This window comes from Lagenorhynchus albirostris, chromosome 19 (assembly GCF_949774975.1).
Source record: "Lagenorhynchus albirostris chromosome 19, mLagAlb1.1, whole genome shotgun sequence".
In the NCBI taxonomy this organism is placed as follows: Eukaryota; Metazoa; Chordata; class Mammalia; order Artiodactyla; family Delphinidae; genus Lagenorhynchus; species Lagenorhynchus albirostris.
In genome coordinates this window covers 5,347,016-5,369,324 of record NC_083113.1, presented here as the reverse complement: position 1 = coordinate 5,369,324, position 22,309 = coordinate 5,347,016, and the positions used below count along the sequence as shown (strand labels likewise).

At 59.9% G+C, this 22,309-nt stretch overlaps 3 protein-coding genes across 7 annotated transcripts in view; 1 reads left to right on the top strand and 2 right to left on the bottom strand.

Moving 5' to 3' along the window:
- CNOT3 (CCR4-NOT transcription complex subunit 3) lies at window positions 1–16,895 on the top strand. Of its 5 annotated transcripts, none has more exons than XR_009537125.1 (18): window positions 1–254; window positions 5,343–5,417; window positions 5,534–5,601; window positions 5,869–5,943; window positions 6,058–6,147; window positions 6,358–6,486; window positions 6,583–6,678; window positions 7,823–8,042; window positions 8,134–8,267; window positions 8,742–8,798; window positions 10,167–10,497; window positions 10,575–10,698; window positions 11,603–11,801; window positions 13,652–13,751; window positions 13,843–14,041; window positions 14,242–14,457; window positions 15,053–15,178; window positions 16,519–16,895. XR_009537125.1 is itself a non-coding variant. In XM_060131152.1 (18 exons), the coding sequence occupies exons 2-18, from the start codon at window positions 5,393–5,395 to the stop codon at window positions 16,615–16,617; spliced, it is 2,205 nt and encodes a 734-aa protein (XP_059987135.1). In that variant the 5' UTR covers window positions 4–254; window positions 5,343–5,392; the 3' UTR covers window positions 16,618–16,895. The 5 variants fall into 5 exon arrangements, 3 of the variants coding, with proteins under 3 accessions (XP_059987135.1, XP_059987133.1, XP_059987134.1); XR_009537124.1 differs by having other exon boundaries at window positions 7,820–8,042; XM_060131152.1 differs by having other exon boundaries at window positions 4–254; window positions 14,242–14,374.
- LENG1 (leukocyte receptor cluster member 1) lies at window positions 16,853–20,012 on the bottom strand. Its single transcript, XM_060131311.1, has 4 exons — window positions 19,876–20,012; window positions 18,737–18,919; window positions 17,819–18,078; window positions 16,853–17,145 (listed from the first exon to the last, which is right to left on the bottom strand). Exons 1-4 carry the CDS (start codon window positions 20,005–20,007, stop codon window positions 16,932–16,934), a joined length of 789 nt encoding a protein of 262 aa, XP_059987294.1. The 5' UTR covers window positions 20,008–20,012; the 3' UTR covers window positions 16,853–16,931.
- The window catches only part of TMC4 (transmembrane channel like 4), a 15,765-nt gene continuing 13,452 nt past the window's right edge, over window positions 19,997–22,309 (bottom strand). The window contains exons 11-16 of the mRNA XM_060131142.1: window positions 21,859–22,042; window positions 21,356–21,486; window positions 21,097–21,252; window positions 20,780–20,858; window positions 20,542–20,673; window positions 19,997–20,129 (exon numbers count right to left, since the gene is read on the bottom strand). Of these exons, the coding sequence (XP_059987125.1) occupies window positions 20,605–20,673; window positions 20,780–20,858; window positions 21,097–21,252; window positions 21,356–21,486; window positions 21,859–22,042 (619 nt within the window). The 3' untranslated portion in view covers window positions 19,997–20,129; window positions 20,542–20,604. The remainder of the gene's footprint in view (window positions 20,130–20,541; window positions 20,674–20,779; window positions 20,859–21,096; window positions 21,253–21,355; window positions 21,487–21,858; window positions 22,043–22,309) is intronic.

Sequence of the window (22,309 nt, the reverse complement as noted above, 5' to 3'; positions counted from 1 at the left end):
GAGGCCTCCTCCGCCGCCGCCATCTTGGACCGGGCCCGGTCAGCTTCCGCGGAGCCATCGGCAGACGCCGCGGCCTCCCTTGAGCCCCGACCCCCGTCGTCAGAACAACCCCGGGCCCACTTCCCCCCACCCCACTTCCGCTTCGCGCCGCTATCGCGATAGCGCCCGGGCCCGGGGCGCGAGAAAAAGGCGGCGGGCGCTCGCCTCCCCCGCCTGTCGCGATACGCTCCTCAGCGGCGGCGCCAGCTCCTGTGGTGAGAGCGTCAGGCTCGACTGGGCCGGACCCCTTCCCCTCCTCCCCCGGCGCCGTCGGCCGCCTTCCCCGCCGCCTCCCGCCCCTGCGACCCCGCCGCCTGTCGCGATATGGCCGCCCCCGGCGCGGCGCCCCCGCCACCGCGCGGCCCCGGCGCTCGCCGTCGGCCCGGCGGTGCGCGGCTCCCCCGCCCCCGCTCCCTCCTCCACGCCACTCGGCGGCGCCCGGGGGTCCTCCCGCGACCCCGGCGCCGCGCGGCGTCCGCGTCGAGCCCCCGTGGGGTGTGAGGGTGCGAGGTGCCCGCCCCTCTCCGCGTCGGGAGGAGCTGGAAGGATGGAGGCGCCTTGGCCGCAGGTGCCCGCCCTCTCGGGGCTCAGGTGCCTGCCCCCCTCGGCAGCAGCCCCTGTGCTGGGGAGCGGTCTCCGGGCGAGGCTGCCCCCTCCGCGTGGGTGTGGGGCTGCGAGTCCCCTGGTTGAGGACCCCCGTGGCGAGAGGGGGTCAGCCTTCCCGGGGCCAGCGCTCCTCTCTCCGCTCCCCTCCCACCGTGGGCGCTACTCTCCTCTTTGGGGATGGGGTGGGGGATGAACTCCCCTGGAGTGAAGATGCCACCTCCAGGAGTTGGAGCCTCAGCCCAAGTTTACGCCTCTGTAGTGAAAAGTTCCCCAGGTCTAAGGCTTCCACATCCCACAGCCCAGGCCTTACTCCTTGGAGAGTCAGGATTGTTCTCGGCGTCACCCGCTCAGGCCTGCGCTCGCTCTTCTTGGGTCTGGGTATCGGTCTCTGGCTTGTTGGTTGTGAGCTCTGGCTTGTTGGTTGTGAGCTCTGCCTGGATCCAGACTCTGCCCACCTCCCTCCCGGTGTGGGCTTCCTCTCGATGTCACTCCCGCCTCGGGGTCCTTTTGGTGGGGCTCTTGAGCTCCCCTGGGTCTCAGGTACCTGGTTCTCTCTTGGTGGTACCTCCCAGGTTCCTGCTTTCTCCACGTTGTTAATGATCTCCTGTTGTGGGCAGCGCCAGCACCCCTGTGTCTAAGGAGGACCTGCCTGTTAGCTCAGGGGCTGTCACCTCCCCCGAAGTTGATGCTCCTGTCCTTTCGGTACTGTTTTTTTTTGACACCTGCCGCCACTGCCCTCAGCGTGTAGGCTGTCGCTTCCCTCAGTCTGAGGCTTCTATCTGTATTCACATCAGTTCCTCCACTGGGGTATCATCTTTCCAGGGGTCAAGGATCCCACCCCCTTGGTGCTCCTCTAGGGCTCCTCATTGTGGGTGTGTGAGCTTCCCGGCACTAGAGAACCCTCTTGGTGTAACAGTCGTAGAACCAGGGCTCATCCCTACCCATGCCCACCCTGCTAGAACCCCCTAGGAGTGTAAGACTTCTTAGATTTGAGGTTCTTGTACTGTGAGGTGTGGGGTTTTGGGGCTGGAGTGGTGCCTTTTTCCAAGACGAGGAGCCTCTCAGTGTTGCCTCCTCCAGGGGTAAGGTTCCTGCCTGTATTGGCCACTCTTGGATTTGAGGTGTCTCTGCCTTTCTGTGTGTCCCCTCCTGTGGGATTAAGGACCCTCTCAGGTGTTGGTGCCCAGGGCTAATGCTTCAGCCCCTGCTTGTGATGTCCCACTGGGTGGGACTAGGCTTCTGCCCTCTCCTGAGGCACAGGTTCCTTGACGTGGGGGTGTGAGATCCCCGAGACTTGAGGGGGCGACCCCACTGTTGTCACCTTCCCCAGGACTAAAGATTCCTCTGGTGTAACCTTTCCAAGGTGGGATTTCCAGTCCCCCACCCTTGGTACTGGGCCTCGCGTGGGGAGATAACTCCCTCCGCCCCAGGACCTAATACATCCACCTTCCGGCCTCTCAGATCTCTGTGTGACAGCGTCAGCAGCCTCCCAAGTTCAGGATGGCCTTCCAGCGTCACTTCCCAGCAGGCCCGATCTCCTCTCCCCACGGTACACGGCTGCCGTGTATCGGCACGTGACAGCCCCAGGATCGGGGACCGCTTGGCTTGGTTCCCCAGGACTAAGCGTTCTGCTCCTCCTGCCCCACTCCTCGCCAGGCCGCTCCGTGTGGCAGTGTCATCTCCCCTGAGGTGCCGTTGGGGCTCTTCGTTACTTTCAGCCCCTCACGTCATGGTGTTGGCTCTTGCGGGTCTGGCCCACGGCTCAGCCTACCCACCCGCTCAGTGTGGGCTCCTTACTCGTGGGGATGTGCCTTCTTGGACAGAGTCTCTTGGTTAAGTCTCCGGGGCCAAGGTTCCCAGATTCCTCGGTGCCGTTTGAGACTCCATGCGGTGAGGACACCAGGTCCTCTCCCTGAGATGCCTGCCTGTCTCAGAGTGGGCCTGCCATGGTTACCTTCCCTGGAGCATCTTGGTGGACCCTCCCAGAGCGCTGGGGCTCCCAGCCCTCTAAGCATGGGACTCTTCTGTGGGGGCATCTCTACTTCAGGACTCAGGCCCCAGCTTCCTTTCTGGTCCTTTGCTGGGGATCTAAGGTACAGGCACCCTTTTGCTGTGGGGTTTTTCTGTGGAGAGCCTGGCGTACTTGCCCTTCTCTGGAGGAGCTGCCTTCCTCGGGGCAGGTCTCCTAGTCTCAGCTGTTGCCCACTTTGAGGTTCTGTCTGAAACCCCACTCTCCCGGCTGGGGCTCTTGTTCCCTTGGCACCTTGCTTCCGACTCCTTCAGGACTTCCTGCTGCCACCGTCTGTTGCCCCCTCTGCAGGGTATCAACTCCTCAGCTGGGCTGGGTGTCCCAGCCCACTCAGTGTGGGGACCTGGAGAAAGCCTCCCCTCCCTAAAGCGTGCAGTGCCTTGTTTAGGGGTGTAAACTGGGCGTCCTGTCCCTTTGGGCTGGACCACCCGGCCGTGCCCCAGCATTGGGCTCCTGGGACAGAGGCCGGGAGTATAAGCGCCTGTCTAAGCTTCCTGTACCCACCCCCCACCCCTGGGCAGTAAGAGGCTTTTCAGCGTTGGGGTGTTGGAGCAAAAACTCTCCTGCACACCTCAGTGTTGGGGTCCAGGCCCTTGTGTGAGCTCCCAGGTCAAAGGCTCTTGCCCCACCTCAGTTTGAGTCCCTTCTGCGCAACTCTCTCCTGAATCCTTTTTCTGGCGGCTTCGCCTTCCTGGAGCCGGAATTTCCCGTGTTGGGATTGCGCCCCACCTTGGCATGTCAGCCAGCCCTGGGCCAAGGGTGCTGCCATTCCTCTTGCTTGCTCCTTTATGGGGGAGATCCACGCTCCCCCAAGTCAAAGGTCTGCCGTCATGCAAGTGGGTCCCTGTGGAGGACGCTGCTCTGAGGTTGAGGGCCAGCCCCGTCACGTGGGCTTCTGGTTCTAAGGCGTGCTCTCTGATACCCTGTGCCACCAGTAGTTGCTAGCCACGTGTGATTTAAATTTTAACTAGTTAGCAGAAAAATTTTTCATTCCATTCTGTGTTGCACTAGCCACGTTTGGAGCTGTCGAGCGTTCAGTGGCACAGATACAGAACATTTCTGTCACTGTGGAAGGTTCTGTTGGGCCGGACTCCTCTTTGCGTTCCCTTCCCAGTGGGTGGGGGCCCTCTTGCTGTGACTTCCCTCTGGGTTAAGGCTCTGAGTCCTCCGTGTAGGGCTCTTTCTGCCTGGGCAGTTGGGGCTGCTCTGGGGCACCCTGCCTTAGGCCTGTTGAGTGGGCACTCCCCAGGTCTCAGGAAGCCATGCTTTTCAGTAGAGGCCCCCTCGCTGGGAGTGGGGACCTCCTGCAGCACAGGCATAGCTCTTCCTCCCCAAGGCTCCCCATCTCTCCTGGTCTTGGTGTCGGGCCCTGGCGAAAGCTCTGGTGACTGCCCTTTGACCTCAGTCCCCTCTGGGTTGCATGTAGCTTCCTTTAGGATGGAGGTGCCAGTGTCTCTAAGTATTGGGTGCTTGTCTGAGGGTTTATGTTTCCCTGAGTCTACATTACCAGTAGTGCACTTGACATGCAATTCCTTCGTGTGTGCCGATAGCTCCCTCCCAGTTCAGGTTCCCTTTCATCCTCTCATCTTCGTAAGAGTTCTCTCTTCTCCTGCTCTTCTCTCAAGTGATGCGTTCTGCCCCCAAACCTGTAACCCTTTTTGGTATTACCCTCTTTGGGTTAGGAGTATTATCTCCTTTGGTTTAAGGATCCTTCTCTGGAATAAACTTGTCAGAGGTTTAAAGCCATGTCTGTGTGGGTGGGTTTAGCTTTCACAGTTGTAGGCATCTTCCGTGTCCCCCCACTGCACTTCCCCTTTGTTCCTTACAACTGATACACATATAAATGGTATCATGCCCTTCTCCATGGGATGCAAAATTCTTTGTCTCCTGACTTGTCTGAGGAGTAACCTCTCCCTGTGTTAGGATTCTGGTCACCTGTGTGCTTGACTTCTCTATGGGAATTGTGCTCTCCAGGTCTAAGGCCTTTGTCCCTAGCAGGCAGCTGTGTGCTGCATGACATTTTTCTGCTCTAAAAAATCCTTTTGAGTATCATCTGGGGAGAAAGTGCTCCATGCTCTAGGAGTTTTCCACTTCCTGGGTCAGAGGCACACAAAAAGTATATCTTATTTGTTTATTTATGTATTTATTTATTTTTGGCCGTGGTGGGTCTTCCTTGCTGCGCGCGGGCTTTTTCTCTAGTTGTGGCGAGCAGGGGTTACTCTTCATTTCAGTGCGCGGGCTTCTCACTGCGGTGGCTTCTCTTGTTGCGGAGCACGGGCTCTAGGCACGTGGGCTCTAGAGTGCAGGCTCAGTAGTTGTGGCGCACGGGCTTAGTTGCTCTGCGGCATGTGGGATCTTCCTGGACCAGGGCTCGAACCCGTGTCCCCTGCATTGGCAGGTGGGTTCTCAACCACTGTGCCACCAGGGAAGTCCCAAAAAGTATATCTATTTCCTTCTTTCAGCAAACTTCCAGAGTCCTTTTCTGGACCAGACCCTGTGCTGGGCAGTCAAGGCAGCAAAAGGAGAACTGGGCCCAGTCTCTGTCATCAGATAGTAAATGCATCTTCCCCTTTCCATCCCATGCACCCTGTTCCCAACCTCGATCATGTCTCTGGGTTTGGACCAGCCAGGGAGTAAATGTGTATTCCTTCCCAATCTCTCCCAGCAGCGTCCTTCTCCAAGAGAGTATGAAGAGAGTGCGTCTGTAGGGCAGGGAAGATGGCGGACAAGCGCAAACTCCAAGGTACTAGGTCCACTGCCTGCTGCCTGTGTGGCCACGTGCTCACTCTCCTCGGAACTCCTCTTTGGATCCCTGCTGCCTTGGCAGGATGCTAACAGCCTGCCTTCCTCCCTGGCCAGGTGAGATTGATCGCTGCCTCAAGAAGGTGTCCGAGGGCGTGGAGCAGTTTGAAGATATTTGGCAGAAGGTACAGGGGCTGGCCCCTAAAAATCTGGGTGGGTCTCTAGGGAGGAGAGAACAGAACGAAGTTGAGGAGTTCCTGAGTGTCAACCAGGGAGAGGGCCTGCATGTCCAGGTGCCAAGGACCTCAGAGAAGCAGCTCTGAGATGGATTGGTCCTGGGGGGGTTGTCCCCAGAGTCCCCAGCCCGCAGAGAGAGACTGGAGTTTTACCACTGGAGTGGGCAGTAGGGCAGCCAGCACCACACAAACTCCTGGATTCTCTCCATCCCTCAGCTCCACAATGCAGCCAACGCGAACCAGAAAGAAAAGTATGAGGCTGATCTAAAGAAGGAGATTAAGAAGCTTCAAGTGAGGGGGCTGGGGGCCCGGACTCCTGTGTCCTGAGGGCGGGGGGAACAGGGAGAGGAGGGGGCGGGGGCCTCGGCGCCTGGGTCCTGAGTGTCCTGCTGTTCCCACCTCCAGCGGCTGAGGGACCAGATCAAGACTTGGGTAGCATCCAATGAGATCAAGGACAAGAGGCAGCTTATAGACAACCGCAAGCTCATTGAGACGGTAGGAGCCCAGAGTCTGCTACCTGAGAGGTGGGTGGTCGGATTCCTGGGTCCCCAGAGGTCCTGAGAAGAGTGAGGTCTCTGTACCTAGGGAAGGTGGGAGGCAAAGGGCTGGGAACCTGAGAGTGGGGCTCCGGTTTGAGTGTCCAGTGGCCCTGAGTCAGCTGCTCTCCCACCTTTGGGATCCCCCTTCCAACTCTGCTCTCCACAGCAAATGGAACGGTTCAAAGTTGTGGAGCGAGAGACCAAGACCAAAGCCTATAGCAAGGAGGGCCTGGGCCTGGCACAGAAGGTGGACCCTGCCCAGAAGGAAAAGGAGGAGGTCGGCCAGTGGCTCACGGTGAGTCAGGGTAGAGGAGGAGGTGACCTGGGGCCCGGACCCTGGCTGTATGAGAGGACTCTGGCTGACCGCTTGCCTTTCCCCTCCCACCCTCAGAATACCATCGACACCCTAAACATGCAGGTGGACCAGTTTGAGAGTGAAGTGGAGTCACTGTCGGTGCAAACACGCAAGAAGAAGGGCGACAAGGATGTGAGTGGGGGGCCCCTGTGCCCAGAGGACAGAGATGGGCTGGCGATCAGGAGAGGCCGGCTTTCCGGGCTGCGGGAGTCGGGGCCTGGGCTCCTGAGGCAGACAGGGCTGGCAGCTAGGATTAGGGGGTCAAGGGGTGGGATGGGGAGGGCTTAGCAGCTGACTGGAGAGTGGGGCGTGCAGGGAACAGATGAGGCAGACTCCAGGGTCCCACCTGGGTGTCTGGGTAAACATTGGAGCCGACAAGAAGAGGAGCCCTTTGGGGGAAGATGCTGAGCTCTGCTTAGGTCGCAGAGTAAGTGTGAGACCCGAGGGCCGCCCAGGGCGGGGAGGTTGAGGAGCTGTGGCTGCGGCCTCACAGCACCTAGAGGGCCCGGGTCCTAAGGAGAGGACAGCAGGTGTGGACAAGGCGGGGCATGGAGGAGCGGCTCATTGAGGCTGAGGAGAAGAGTGGTCTGAGACAAAGTCAGGGCTCAGGACCCAGATTCCAGAAAGCCAGGGTTGTAGGGTCCGAGTTCCTAGGGCTGCAGACTCTCTCTGCGTATTGACCCAGGAAGTACGGGGCACAGAGAGCTGGCTCCTCGGGAAGCTGGGGGCGGCTGCGTGCCACAGTTGGGTGTCTGCGACTGAGGGGTCTGGAACCGTGGGCTTGGAGGGAGGTCCTTGCAGGCAGGAGGGGTTTGGAACTGGGGCTAGGATGCCAAATCCTAAAGGGAGTGGGGCCTTGGGAGGGAGCCTAGGAGACAGGCCTCTGAATCTGGGCTTCCTCTTAGGGACACGTGGTTGGGGGTGGGGGTCATGGTGGTGACAGATGCTCAGAGTTGTAAACAACAAGCTTCCCCCAAACGGGGATTGCCATTATTACTGTTACAGCAAGACAGGGGCGGCTGGTCAGGCGGGGTGCAGATCGGGCCACGTTGTAGGGGAGACGCCGGCATCCCTGGCTCCTTCGGCAGTTTCCAGGGATGTCGGGGTGGGAGGAGCTGCGGGATCCCTGAGGGGTCAAGGCGGGCAGACCCCGGAGGGGCTGGAGTGGGGCCTCTGGGTCTCCACCAGGGTCAGGGACTGAGGACGGGTTCTGTGGGGGCAGGAGGGGCAGGGCAGGCCCTGCAGCCCCTGAGCCTGGCCCTGGGCTCGCCAGCAGAAGCAGGACCGGATCGAGGGCCTGAAGCGGCACATCGAGAAGCACCGCTACCACGTGCGCATGCTGGAGACCATCCTGCGCATGCTGGACAATGACTCCATCCTCGTGGACGCCATCCGCAAGATCAAGGACGACGTCGAGTACTACGTGGACTCGTCCCAGGACCCCGACTTCGAGGAGAACGAGTTCCTCTACGACGACCTGGACCTCGAGGACATTCGTGAGGCCCGGGCTTGGCCTGCGGGTGAAGGGCGGTGGAGGCCTGGGGGAAGGCGTCCCCACCAGCTCATACAGCCTCCACGCCCCCACAGCACAGGCGCTGGTCGCCACCTCCCCGCCCAGCCACAGTCACATGGAGGATGAGATCTTCAACCAGTCAAGCAGCACGCCCACTTCGACCACGTCCAGCTCGCCCATCCCGCCCAGCCCAGCCAACTGCACCACGGTGAGGCCTGTGGGTCTGAGTCTCTACGGAGGGCACAGGGGCCGGGGGCTGAGGAAATGTCCTGCAGGAGGGGAACCTCGGTATCCAGGGTCTGGGCCCCAAGGGCTGTAGATTGCCGGTAGGGCGGTTAGGGCCACACGTGGGTCCTGAGTGTGGAGGAGGGAGGCTGGTGCCTGGGGTGCCGAGGAGCCTGGGCACTGGACACCTGGGAAGGGATGGAGGGTTGGATACTCGAAGGAGAGCAGGTTCCTGGACCCTTAAGAGCCTGGCACGTGGTGCTGGCCCCCAGAAGACAAGCACCCTAAGGGGCAGGGTTTAGGTAGGTTCCCCAGTGAGATGAAGGTCATAGGGGCTTGAACAGCTCTGGGTCTGGAAGGTAGGTCAGCTGGGTTCAGATCCGGGGGTTCGGAGATTGGTGTCTCTGTCGGGTCCCTAGAGACACACAGGTTTCTGACTGCACCTCTCAAACCTCAGGAAAACTCTGAAGATGACAAGAAGAGGGGACGCTCGACGGATAGTGAAATCAGCCAGGTGGGTCCGATGGGCGTCGGACGTTGATGGGCCCAGCACTCGCTCCTTCGCTGGTTTCCAGAGGCTTACTGAGGCCTGAGTGTGGCCCCCATGCTGGGCTTTGGGGACGTGGTGGGTCAGGCTGCCCTGAGGGAGGCCTGCAGTACTGATGGGCAGGCAGACAGGTGCGTGGCTGGTGCTGTGATTGGGAGATGCTTCTTGGGAAGGGCGTCTGCCCTGGGCATTAGAGGAAGATACGTTCCCGTGTGGGGCAGCGACAGGAGACATAGGCCAGTCATGGTGGACGTGGAAGTGTGGAGAGGTGAGCCCAGCCAGGTCCACTGGGCTGACCGCGAGCGCAGGACCTTAGATTGTCAGGCTGGGGGGCCCACACCGGGTGGACCAGCTCTGAAAGGGCCCAGCAAGCCCCAGAAATGATAGGTCAAAAACCACATAGGTTTCTTTTCTTGGGCGCGCTCTGGGCCTTGGCTGCGCAGATGGTGTACATCACAAGTTTCCAAGAGGGGAAGTGCCTCCGAGAGTTTTTTCTCCTTAGTGCACCCTGTGGATTCTGCTCACGTGTCCCAGGGCAGCAGCACACTTTAGGAAATGCTGCTGCACCGGAATGCTATCTTTAGGCAGGGGGAAAGTGAGCCTGAAAGCCCTCTGTGGGCTCGTGGGAGGGCTGGTCCCGAGGGAGAGCCTGAGGGCAGAGTTGATGAGGCTGGTGTGGGACCCGGGTGACCATGCGTGGTGTCGGGAAGGAGTTGATCGCAAGTCCTGCTTGGTGCGGAGTGAGCGTGAGGTGCCCGTGGGGCCTCAGGGTGGGTCCAGGAAGCGGCGAGGACGGCTGCCGGGTAGGCTTGAGAGGGGTGGTCAGCAGCTCAGCCGCGGGCTGTCAGGCGCACGTTACCCCACGTGCTTTTTGGGGTATTGGTCATTAACGGCCCCTTGAGTTGCTTTTGGGACCCTTTAAGTGACATTCAGAATTACTATCCTATTTTCAGCTGTCCTCTCTTCTCCCCTTGGACTTTTGGCTGGGTCCAGCTAACCTCATACTGAGGACATTGATGTGTTTCCCACTACTGCCCTGTCATCAGGTGGATGGGTTTCTCTTACACCCAAGTGGTGTCTCAGATCCCTGTGGGACATCGTGGGGATGTCCAGGCAGGACATGGCAAGCTGGATGCAGGCTAGAAATGCACGAGTGTTGTGCGCATGAAGGTGGAGGTTGAAGCCATGAGGGCGAATGGGGGTCATCTGGGTCCCCAGGGAGGGGCAGCAAGGCCAGCACCGAGGATGGAGCCTTGTTCCGGGGAGGGGTGTGCGGGAGGCTGGCGAGACCTGCGGCCCACTGTGTCCTGACCCTCTCCTCCCTCCCACCTGCAGTCTCCAGCCAAAAACGGCTCCAAGCCTGTCCACAGCAGCCAGCACCCTCAGTCCCCAGCTGTGCCGCCAAGCTACCCCTCCGGCCCCCCGCCCGCCGCCTCTGCCCTGAGCACCGCCCCTGGCAACAACGGGGCCCCTGCCCCGGCAGCACCCCCAAGCGCCCTGGGCGCCAAGGCCAGCCCAGCTCCCAGCCACAGCTCGGGCACGCCCGCCCCCTACGCCCAGGCTGTGGCCCCGCCAGCTTCCAGTGGGCCCAGCCCCGCGCAGCCCCGGCCCCCCAGCGTGCAGCCCGGCGGAGGCGGAGGCGGAGGCAAGCAGAACGGCGCCACCAGTAAGTGGGAGGCGGCCGGGTGGGGGGTCCTGGGGTGGCTGCCGCAGGCCCCTTTCAGCCCCTCTTCCTTCCCCCAGGTTACAGCTCAGTAGTGGCAGACAGCCCGGCAGAGGTGGCTCTCAGCAGCGGCGGGGGCAGCAGTGCCAACAGCCAGGCCCTGGGCCCCCCGTCTGGCCCCCACAACCCACCTCCCAGCACCTCGTGAGTGTCCGGCCTCGGGCAGGGCTGGGGACAGGCAGCCTTTGGCACGAGGAGGCACGGGGCCGCCCACACGGTTGCCACATGGTGCAGATCCGGGCCCTGCCCTTGCCAGTGGGGACTTCCCCCAGAGCTCTCTCCCACCCGCTTAGGTGCTGAGTCCCGACTTCTTCCCAGCTGGGGTATCGTATACGTGTGTCCCCCAGCTCTGCCCTAGAACATTCCTCGCTTAAGTGGGATTGTTCTCAGAGCCCCCCGGGGACCCGTTGGAACGCTCTGGCTCTCCCTTTCCTGCAGGAGTCTCGTGCCCTGCCGCCTCCTCCCTTTTCTGTGTCCTGCCCCAGGGCCTTCCTCACTCCATCAGGGGCTCAGCGTCCACTTCTTACAGTGAAGGGTCCCAGTCCATCCTCTCCCCAGCCACCCCTCCAGATCGTAGGTCAGACCATTTCCCAGAAGAGTGGCCCAAGAGAGAGCGCAGCGTCCTCTGTGGGAATGGGGAAGACCCCCCGGATCCCTCCCTCCCTCCCTCCTCCCCGGGTGCCTCACCCCTGGGCTCTAGGTGGGCTGCTCTGTTGTGTGGCTCTTTCCCACCCCTTTCTCCACGGGCCACTCCGTGTAAGAAGTGGTCCCACCTGCTTCCTAGAGAACGTTTAGGCGTGTGGTCTCTGGGAGCGTCCTGAGAATGCTTGTTCCCACATCCGCAGCCCTTCTTTACTGGGAAGTGATGGCAAGGGGTGGGGTTCTCCCTTCGCCCACAGAGCTTCTCTCCTGTCTGCGTCCCTCAGCTGGCCCCATGTTCTGTGCATTCTCCCTTTTTGACTCCTTTCCCCGATCACCCAAGTCTTCTTGTCCGTCCCGCCTTTGGGGACCCTCCTCTGAGCCTCCAACCCTTTGTACCCCTCCCCAGGAAGGAACCCAATGCGACAGCCCCAACGGGGGCTGGGGGCGTGGCCCCAGGCTCAGGGAACAACTCGGGGGGACCCAGTCTCCTGGTGCCACTACCTGTGAACCCTCCCAGCTCCCCGACACCCAGCTTCAGCGAGGCCAAGGCAGCCGGCGCCCTGCTCAATGGACCTCCACAGTTCAGCGCTGCCCCGGAGATCAAGGTGGGCCCCGCACATCCCCGGCGGGCCCCGAGCCTTTCTGTCCTGGCCCTGTGTCTCCACTGCAGATGGTCGCTGTCCCCTGGCTACAGGTCTCTACCTGCCATCTCCACCTCCAGCCCTCGCTGTGTCGCTCTGGCTTCTCTCGCCTGGCACACCTGCGCGCTCACATCTCCGGGCTTCTCTGCCACCCCCACCTGGGTCTCTGTCCCTCTGGGTACTTTCCTTGCTCCTGATTGTACTTGCTTGCTCGCTCCCCGGGTGTCCACTGTCATCGCCCTCCTTCCAGCCCTCGGTCATTTGTCCCCATAAGACGTATTACTTCACATGACCCACCATCCAGAGCTTACCACCCTCTTGCCTTCTACAAAAACATTTAAGTCCAGAAAACACTTGATGTCTGCTCTGAGCCACTTCGTGCTGGCTAAATGTAGCCACTTCCCACCTTCCGTACAGGGAGCAGAGTGGGACTGTATGGCGTGCATGTCTGGGTGGGGTGAGGGCCGGGGTGCTGTGGACCCACGTGCGTATCTGACTTAACCTGGGGAGGCAGCCCAGCAACGTTTGTGAGGTGGAACCAGGGCCAGGTCGTGTGGGGTCACAGTGGCAGGCGGGGCTGACAGGGAGAAGCACCCCACCCCCCCCCCGGGCTGGAGTTCTATGGGGGGCTGATGCCAGAGCTGTAGTTAGAAGGCTGGGAAGCAGGGTTCAGCGGAGGCGAGAGGAACGGGGTGCAGGCTGGCTGCAGGGCCAGAGTCTGAAAGGGCAGCAGCAGGACGTGAGGTGACCATCTGGGGCAGTGTGTTTCGGGGTTTATTTTGGGTTTTTTTTTTTTTGGCCGCACCACACTTCTTGCAGGGTCTTAGTTCCCTGACCAGGGATTGAACCCAGGCCCTCCACAGTGAAAGTGTGGAATCCTAACCACTGGACTGCCAGGGAAGTCCCTGGGCCAGTGTGTCTTAACTTCACTTCCGCAGGAGGCAGGGTGAGGAGGGCCCCACTGTCGGGGTCCAAGCCCTGCATTGCCTCCTGTACCTGCCTTCATCTGGAAAATGACAGTAATTGCCGTCACTCCTCAAATGTGATAGGATGCTTGGGAATAGTCCTCATAAAGCTCTCAGGAGAGTTTCTGGCTCCCAGTGAGCACCCAAAGTTTAGAAATACAACGGACAGGAAGTTCAGTGTATGAATTTTTCTGGGGGAAGAAATGAGCCTTGAGATTCTCAAAACAGGTCCACAACATTTTTTTTTTTTTAATTACTGGGTGAGTGGTGGAAAGGTTTTGAGTAGAAAAATGACAGAGAAAGACATGGCTGGAAAGGTCCCTCGGGGGCCTGTGAGACCAGGACGGTGTGGGGCGGCAGTGCAGGTGCCTCCGAGGGAAGAGAGACCTCGGTGACTGAAGGGCGTGGGGAGTGGGGTGGCGAGAGGAGTGGAAGGCAACTGCCAGTGGCCAGCGGTGGCCGGTGGCCGCGGAGAGGGGCAGGGGGTCTTAGTGACGCACGTGGGGCAGCCGGCAGTGGGCGGGCTCCTCCCAGCGTATAGGCGTGCAGACAAGTGGGAGCTGCTGCCGGCTCTGTGACGGCGGTGGCGCGCGGGCTCTCCGCTGGTGTGTTACCGTCACGGGGCTGCACAGCAGGGTCCACACGTGCTAGGCACCCCTCTGTCAGTGGACACTTGGTCGTGTCCAGGTTTTCTCCCCGCTGTTAGGTGCTGCAGTGGACATGCTCTTACACTAACGGCCTTGGCTTAGCTGAAGCCCCACCGGAGCAGGCGAGGGTGCCGGGGCCCACGAGGACCCAGTGCCAGCCCTCGGCCCTGGACCTCAGGCCAGGCACCTCTTCCCTCCCCAGGCCCCTGAGCCTCTGAGCTCTTTGAAGTCCATGGCGGAGCGGGCAGCCATCAGCTCCGGCATCGAGGACCCCGTCCCCACGCTGCACCTGACTGAGCGAGGTGAGCTTCCAGGGGTGGGGCGGGCCGTCCAGGAGGGGCCGGATGCACCAGCCTCACCGCTCGCCGGCCCCACCCTCTGCCCTCCCCGCAGACATCATCCTGAGCAGCACGTCAGCTCCCCCGGCCTCGGCCCAGCCGGCCCTGCAGCTGTCGGAGGTGAACATACCGCTGTCGCTGGGTGTGTGTCCCCTGGGGCCTGTGCCCCTCACCAAGGAGCAGCTCTACCAGCAGGCCATGGAAGAGGCCGCCTGGCATCACATGCCCCACCCCTCAGACTCTGAGCGCATCCGGTGAGGGGCCACGTGGGCTGGGTACGGGGCCCCTGAATCCGAGGGAGCCTTGACCTGGGCTCCCCACAGGACACAGGGACTGAGGTGGTAATGCTGGGTGATGTGGTGCCTGAGACGCTCCCTTTGATCCACGAGAGGAGAGAAGGCAGGGAGGCCGGGGGCTGCCGCGCACCGGCACTGACCATCCTGTCCCCCCACAGGCAGTACCTCCCCCGGAACCCCTGCCCGACGCCCCCCTACCACCACCAGATGCCGCCCCCGCACTCGGACACTGTGGAGTTCTACCAGCGGCTGTCGACCGAGACGCTCTTCTTCATCTTCTACTATCTGGAGGTACAGCAGGGCCCCCGGGGCAGCCTCGGGCCCCCCGGCTTCGCCGCCACCGCCGCCGTCCCCCCTCGGGCTGGAGGGGTGAGGTGGGTGCCCCACTGCCGCCACCGGGACCGCACCCCTCCCCCTCCCCCTCCCCCAGTCCTGCCCCCCCCCACACCAGACCCCTCCCTGTCCCCACTCCAGTGCTGAGGTGTCAGGTCAGTTGAGGCTGAGGGCTGGGTTGGTCTAGCGCAGCACCCAGGGAGCCCAGCCCCACAGTGCCCGTCCCGATAACTCTCACTGTGTCAGCACGCTGCTCGCTGGCATGTACTCGGGCCTCCCTGGGGACCCGCTAGGGAACTGTCCAACCTCTGCGTAACCCACTGTGTCACCAGTGACCCCCTCCCTCATCCAGCCTTGAGAAAGTTTCTAAACTGCCTCCTCTCAGCTCTCATCACGATTAGTTTCTCTTCCTTCTCAAAGCTTCTCTGAAAGCAATTTCCACCTCCCGTCTCATTTTCCTTCTCCTGACCAGCATTGGTACGTCTTGTGCCCCAGCCCATCCGTACTTGGATTGTCCGGCCCAACCTCGGTCTGTGGCGGGGCCTGGGGTCAGCCCTGTCGCCCTGCCCCGTCCACCTGGCCCCCACCCAGTTGCGAGGCCCCCTGATCCCCCCCGTTCCATGCTTCCTTCCTCAGGGCACTAAGGCACAGTACTTGGCAGCCAAGGCCCTAAAGAAGCAGTCATGGCGATTCCACACCAAGTACATGATGTGGTTCCAGAGGCACGAGGAGCCCAAGACCATCACTGACGAGTTCGAGCAGGTGAGGGCCCCTCCCTGTGCCCTGTCCACTCTGGTCCCGCTGGCTGAGTCCGGGTAGAGTCCCCACTCCACACGCAGACTGGCAGCCCTGCTGCCCGCTCCCTTTGCCACCACTTTCAGCCAGCTCGGTCCCTCAGGCCATCTGCCTTGCCTGGGACACTGTCCTCTTCCTCACTGGCCAGCTCGCGGTCACCCCAGAGGTCCCAGCCTCCATGTCCTTCCTCAGAGGAGCCTTCCCCAGGCGCACACACAGCCTGTGCCTCCGCCCCTCCTCTGGCGCGGTGGGGGGATGTGGTGTCTCCCACCCAAGACCATGGGCTGCACTGCTCGGGGACCTTGACAGTCCCCAGCACCCAGCAGAGGGGCTCAGCAAACACGGATGGGGAAGCTCTTTTGTTGTTCTCGTAATTGATTGATTGGGACCTCCCACTTGCAAAACACTCTGGAGCCAGACTACCTGGTTTGGAACCCAGCTCTAGCTGGTGACCGTGGACAATTCACTTGAACATCTGTCTCTATTTCCTTATCTGTAAAAACGGGGTAACAGCACCTACCTTTATGCAGTTGTTATGAGGATTAAATGAGTTAATAACGTGTAAGTACTAAATGGTGCCTGCTATGTAGTGTCATGGGCGTACTGGACTTTATTTCAACTTTTAGTTGGTATGTTCCACAGTGGTTTTTTTCCACCAAATCTTTACCTGATGCCAAGCACTGAACAAGGGCCTTGTCCTCAGGGAACTTCCTCCCCTCCATTCCTTCAGGTTCTTTGAAGCATTTCCACCATTCATTCAGAACCCGGCCCCATTCCCACTGTGTCATCTTGGACACTAACTACAGACATCCTGTTCCCTCCCGGTTTGGTCCAAAGTAATCCTCTAAGTTAGTGTATTTCCAGGCATCAGTCCTTCAGAAGTTCCCACACCACCGCTGTTGCCAGTAAAACGTCTGTCCTGGCAGCGTGCCTGGATGTATGTAGACTCCAAGCCTGTTCCATGGCCTCAGGGGTTTTGTGAAGACTAAACCCTAGGACATACATCACGTACTCAGCACTCGATCAAAGCCAAAGCCTCGAGAGAAGCGATAGGATGTTTGGCACACGTGCCCGGGGTCGAGGCCCGGCTCTGGCATGTGACCTCCCTGCGCCTCCCTCTGCTTCCTCTGAAGCAGGAGTGATAACGTTTCCCACCTGAGAAGAGCCTTGTGAGGGTGGAGTGAGATGGCGTGTGCATGCAGGGCAGTTGGCCTGGTGCCTGGCTCCTCCATGGCCCTAAGACCTGTCCCTCTGCCAGCTCCCCCGACCACCTCGTCCACTCACTGACCGCCTTCTCCCCCGGCCAGGGCACCTACATCTACTTTGACTACGAGAAGTGGGGCCAGCGGAAGAAGGAAGGCTTCACCTTTGAGTACCGCTACCTGGAGGACCGGGACCTCCAGTGACACCGGCCCCTCCCTCCACCCTTCCCTCCCCCCGCATGCTGATCCCCCTGCCCAGGTGAGGGCCCTGCCCTGGAAGACTGGGGGGAGGCCCCAGGCCATAGGGCAGCCCCCTCCCCCAGGAAGCAGGGAGGGGGCTGGGAGGCTTTCTCTTTCTCTCAGCCCCACCCTGGGGGCCCGGGGGCGAGGGCTGCCCCCTCCTCCCCTCCCCAGTGAGGGACTTTTTTTGGTAAACCTATTTTCATTTTGGAAAATATTTATGAATAAATAGTTTTATATGACGGCTGGCAGCAGCGGCCTCTCCTGTACCCCCTGAGTCAGTGAGCCAGGGGGCGTTCCTGCTGGCGGGGGCGCCGGGCCAGCTGGGGGTTGAACTGGGAGTTGTACCGCCTCCGCCGATCGTCCACCTCTTCTGGCTGATCCTCCTGGGCTGCCGTGCCTCCAATCCGGGCCAGCAGGGCCTGTGCCCGAGCCCTCTCGGCCGCTTCCCGCTGGAGACGTTCAGCTCGAAGCTGGTCCAGGGACGGGGGTCTGGGAGGAGATGAGAGTCGGTTCAGAAAGCTGGTAGTCCCAGGAGGCCCCGCCCTCCCCCATTGTCCTCTGGGAGGGAGCTGCCACCTGGGAGGGAAGCAGACTGGTGCTGGGACCCTGAAGCTGGCCTCACCACCTCTACAGGTGGGTGCCCCTCCACCACTAAGGGGCTGTGGCACTGAGCACAACCTGGCCCTCCCCATTCCCTCATCTGTGGGAGAAAGGAGACGGGTCGGTATACCCGATCTATACTCAGGAGTCTGCATCCTAGGGACACAAACCTGCTTTTATTCTAGCCCCGTGGTTCTCACACTCTGGTCTCAAAAACTGAACCTCAGAGAGCTTTGTTTCAGTGGATTTTATCTGTCAATATCTTGCATATACAAAATGAGAAATCTTAACACAAGCGAATGTTCCACCAGCCACATCAGTGGTGTCGTCTCATATCATGTAGCCTCTGGGGACCCCGAGAACTAGAGTTAAAAAGTTAAATGATGTTATGAAAATAGGCTTGACTTCGCAGACCCCGTGAAGGGGTGTCAGGACCCCCGGGGTCCCTGGACCACGTGTTGAGAACACGTATCTAGACCCCAGAGCCCTCCCGTCCCAACCAGAGAGAGCTTCCATGGTGCCCACATGGCCATGGCCAACCCCCAAGGCCCAGGCTCCTTACTCTTTGGGTCGTTTCTCAGGTCCCTCCTTTTCCTTTCTGCTGTGACTGCCATTGTCACCACTGTGCTTTCTCTTCTTCCCCAAATGTTTCTGCATCTCCCCCAGAGGGTCCAGGCGGTTCTTGATCTTCTCATCTGGTCCTGGACCAGACGCGGGGCCGCCCCGACTTGGGGGGAGCTGGTACCAAGGGAGCTGAGTCTGGGCTTCCGCTGCACTCTGGCCCAGGTACGTCAGGATGCCCAGAGCCTTCTCTTGCATCTCCTGAGGAAGACAAAATGTGGAAGTGAGAATGTCAAGTGTGTCTCCCCTTGGGGAACCCAGGGACACCCAAGGTTCCCGAGGCAGAACCAGACATTGAGCCAACAGGCCTGTCATGAGCCAACTCTGCCAGGTGCTGGGGACACAACAGACCAGTACGTGTGGGGCTCCTGCTCCGGGGGCACAATGGGCACAATGGCAGCTTCAGAAACAAAAAGCACAGGAAGGAGGGGACAGGGTGGAGCTGGTTTAGGTTAGGGTTCAAAGGCAGGCATCTTCGGGGAGACAACTGAAGAAAAACCTGAGAGAGGCAAGCAAGGAAGAGGAATGACTGAGGTGGGGGGAGGAGGCAAGTTCAGAGTTTGATGGGAAGTCCCTGAGAGCAGGTGACTGACAGGATCTGATCTACATTTAAAAGCCCCTTAACACTTCCCAAATGCTCTGGACAGCAGGTGAGAGACCTGAGAGGTCTGTACCTAGCTGCCGGCAATAACCAACACCTCTTAAGTGCTATGTTTTGGTACGGTTCTGAGTTCCCTACGTTAGCTTGTTTAATCCCCACCATATCCCTAAACACTCCTTAGTCACACCTGACGGGCAAGGTGCTCCCCTTCCCCCAGCTCCATCCATGACTCTGACGAAGAGGGCAAGACCGACTTACTTTCTCTCGTCGCTTCTCTTCCTCGTACTCTTTATTGCCTCTGCTCACCCCCTTCCCTTCTTCCAGCAGCTCTCGAAACAGATCCACAGGGCCAGAACTGCTTGGGGCTCCTGGTGCTGCTGCTTCAGCCGCAGGTAGTGAGTTCTGATGCCTGGCTTTCTTCCGTAGGAATTCTGTGCGGGCCTGGGGGAAAAGAAAGGTATAGGCAGAACATTCAGAACCTAGATGTGACTCAAGGAACTGTGAGCCTGGTGCCGACCACAGAAAACCACAGGCCGTGGTGCTGGGGGCTGTAAAGAAAGGGAGCAGGGGCACTGGGAGCCCAGAAGAGGCACCTATCCCAGCCTGCGGAGAGGGTGGGGGAATGAGGCAACGCCTGGGTTTGTAAGCTACCTTTCAAACAGTAAACCAGGGGGGTTCCCAATCTCGAGTGACACAGTAAAAACAGCTACGAAGGCAGCCAATTCGTGTATTAGGACAGGTGATCTGAATTCCAGGCAGGGCTCCATGTCACTATCCCCAGTTGATTTGCAATTTCTACTGGTAAATGTGAATTTTAAAAACCCTGACTACCTCCCAGCCAGTGTTGACAATCAGATTAGCCAAAGGACAGGAAGCTAGGTATAAACCAAACAGGTTAGGAGTTATAAAGAGAGCCTGTAGTGTTTGTGTGTGGGCAGCGGTGCAGGCAAAAGGCTCGCCCGACAGAGCGGAACTGGCTTGTTCCACTGTCATTTCGCTGTGTCTTCCTCTCTGAAGCCATCTCACTTCTCTGCACAATGGAAATGACAGCCTCTCTAAGAACGAACAGTGCTTGAGAGATTTGGCAAGTCAAGCGCTCTGCACGGGGCGAGCATAGAGTAGGCGCTTACTAAATAGGGAGTTTGTGCAGGTAAACTAAAAAGTGGTCCGAGTTTCCTTGAATTGTCCAGGGCTTCGTTTATTCATGAGCTCCTACTCTAGGAGTGGGTAGAACCAAGACCAGGGAGAGCTCGAGGTGGGATACGCAAAAGACCGCACACGCTTCCAGGGAGCCTGGCCCCTAATTCCCCACGGTGTGCATTGCGCCTGCGCGCCGCCCCACTTCCGGTCCCTCCCGAGGCGCCTGGGCGCTCCGCCCGGCCGGACTGGGAGCTTACCTCTTGCTGAGCGAGCAGCACCCTCCGCTCACGCTCTTTCTCCTCCTCCCGGGCTTGGGCCTCGTCACGCCGCACGCGGGCGACATTGTCCTTGTTCCGGACGTGCCAGCTCTTCTTGGGTAAGATATTCATGGCGCCGTAGCTGTCCACGGACTGGCAGGCCCGCCTTCTAGCACTTCAGATTGGCGAGAGGATGGCCCCTCCCTGTCTCGGCCACGGATTGGTCCTGGACTATTTGGCACGCCCCTCTGGGTCTGTAGCGAAAGTTGATTGGCTGAGACGCCCACCTCCCATTGCTCGGAATTGCGCGTGGTGTCGCCTAGCGACCGCCTCTTATCACGATTCTGAGTCAATCACAAGTGTCCCCGCCCGGACGCTACTGAACGCGGCCTCTGATTGGCTGGCACTCCCGCCAGGTCCTCTCGCGGAAGAGCCCGCCGCGCCGACCCACAGGTAAACACATTTGATTGGTTTATGTCCCGCTGATGCCTTGCCCCGCCTTCTGGACGCGAGTTTCAAAAAGCACTCAGCAGCCTCAGCTGTGTTTATTGGTACTAGAAAGAGGTTCACTGGAGAGTCAGGGACTTAGCAGTGAATCCCAGGGCTGGAAAAGCATGGAGTCTTCTCCAGTTCGCTTATTTTCCAAATGATGTGGCCGAGGCTTACAAAGGATCTGAGGGCAGGTCTGGGTCTGAAAGTGGGAGGTCACCCTGAGCCAGGCTGGACAGGTCAAAGAGCTCTGTTGGCCGAGCTCAGCGCCACAGCGCGCTGTGCCAGGAAGACTTTATTCTGCGCCTCCTGAGGTAAAGGGTAAAGAGAGGTGGAGATAAGACAGATCTTCTCTCCACACGTGTCCCTTTCCATATTCCCCAGGACCCCTTCCCAGGGACCGGGCCTGGCTCACCGTCTCTATCTGGCGTTTGAGTTCAGAGATGAGGCGTCCGTATGAGTTAGCCAGGGCCACGGTATACGCCATCAGGATGCTAGAAGAGATGGAATGGAAGCTACTCCCCAAACGCCCTTAGAATATCTTCAACGTAGGGCTCTTTAGTAATCAGGAGTCTGGACCTCCTCCTTCAGACTCAAGAAGTCTAGTATCCCAGTCCCCTCCTTTCCTCAGACCCAAGAGTCTGGGCCCCCAGCCCCCTTCTTTCTTGGAAGCAGGCAGCGAGACCCCAGGTCAGACATTCAAACTCAGACCCAGGAGTCTAGGGCTCTCACCTGGAGATCAGCAGAAGGGGCACAGCAAAAGCCTGGGTCCCCAGGAAGAAGAGAAATTTCTGGGCGGTCTGAGGGAGCTTGCAAATAGACTCGGGGATCTCGGCCCAGATGGACGACTGCCCCCGGAATGGACCACACAGCTTAGAAGGTGGGATCCTGAAGTCAAAGACAGGCAGAGCTCAAGGATGGCCAAAAGTCAGAACCCTGGAGAAAGGAGGAAGGAGGGAGGGAGAGAGAGGCAGGTGCCTCTCACACTTACAGGAAGATGCTGTAAAGCACAGGAACGGTGGAGATGGCCAGACCCAGGAGAAGGACCAGGGGGAAGAAGAAGTTCACAGTGGAGGCCCGAAAGGTGCGGGAGGCCGGGGAGCAGGTGGAGAAGAGGGTGATCTGGTGGGGGGGGGGATGAGGGAATCTGAGCCCCAGACTCTCCTTCTCCACCATCCAGGAGCCCTGGTCCCTGGCCTCTTCTCCTCAGTCAGGATCCAGGAGCCCCAGTTCTTTTCCACTATCAGACACAGGAGTCCGTGTCCCCGCTTCCCTCAGACCTAAAAGTTGGGATGCCCTGGACCCCTCCTCCCACATCCAGGAATCTGTCCTCCAGACCCATCCTCCGTCAGGATCTAGTAGTCCACGACCCTGGCATCCTCCCCCTACAGGACCCAGTAGTCACATCCCTCAGTCCCCTCCTCCCCCCAGGACCCAGAAGCCCAAGCCCCAATACCTCCCGCTTCAGACCCAAGGGTGCTCCCCACCCCTCACCTTCTTCAAATAGAAAAGCAGCAGGAACTTGGCCGTGTTGAGCAAAGGCAGTAAAGGGCAGAAAAAACTCCCCACCCAGACCACTGTCTGTGCGTAGATGAGCCCCAGCACTTCGTCAGGCACCTGGAACTCCAGGGTCCCCGCAAAACGACCCAGCGCCCCGGGACAGAGGCCACACAGCAGCCTGAGGGGCGGGGTGAGGCCGGGCCGAATCAGAGGCAGGCCGGCCACGGGTTTCCCCGCCTTCAACGTCCCGCCCACCAATCGGAAGTGAGCATATCTGGGGCTGGGGCGGAGCCTTCAAGGTTCTGGAGGGGGTGTGTCTAGAGGGCGGGGCTTGAGGCGTAGAGGTCATCATGGCAGTAGGGACAGGGCCGCAGGGAAGTGACTACTAAACTCGTGGAGGGGCGGGGTCTGCGGGCAGGGCAGTCAGAGGCAGGGCTAGAAAGGG

Excerpts from the sequence above, each read along its gene's own strand:
- CNOT3 (XM_060131150.1), top strand. The coding sequence starts at position 5,393 with ATGGCGGACAAGCGCAAACTCCAAG. Across the intron at positions 6,487-6,582 it reads AGGTCGGCCAGTGGCTCACG|AATACCATCGACACCCTAAA; the intron begins GTGAGTCAGGGT and ends TCCCACCCTCAG. Across the intron at positions 8,268-8,741 it reads GCCCAGCCAACTGCACCACG|GAAAACTCTGAAGATGACAA; the intron begins GTGAGGCCTGTG and ends CTCAAACCTCAG.
- LENG1 (XM_060131311.1), bottom strand. The coding sequence starts at position 20,007 with ATGAATATCTTACCCAAGAAGAGCTGGCACGTCCGGAACAAGGACAAT. Across the intron at positions 18,920-19,875 it reads TGCTGCTCGCTCAGCAAGAG|GCCCGCACAGAATTCCTACG; the intron begins GTAAGCTCCCAG and ends CTTTTCCCCCAG. Across the intron at positions 18,079-18,736 it reads AAGAGAAGCGACGAGAGAAA|GAGATGCAAGAGAAGGCTCT; the intron begins GTAAGTCGGTCT and ends TGTCTTCCTCAG.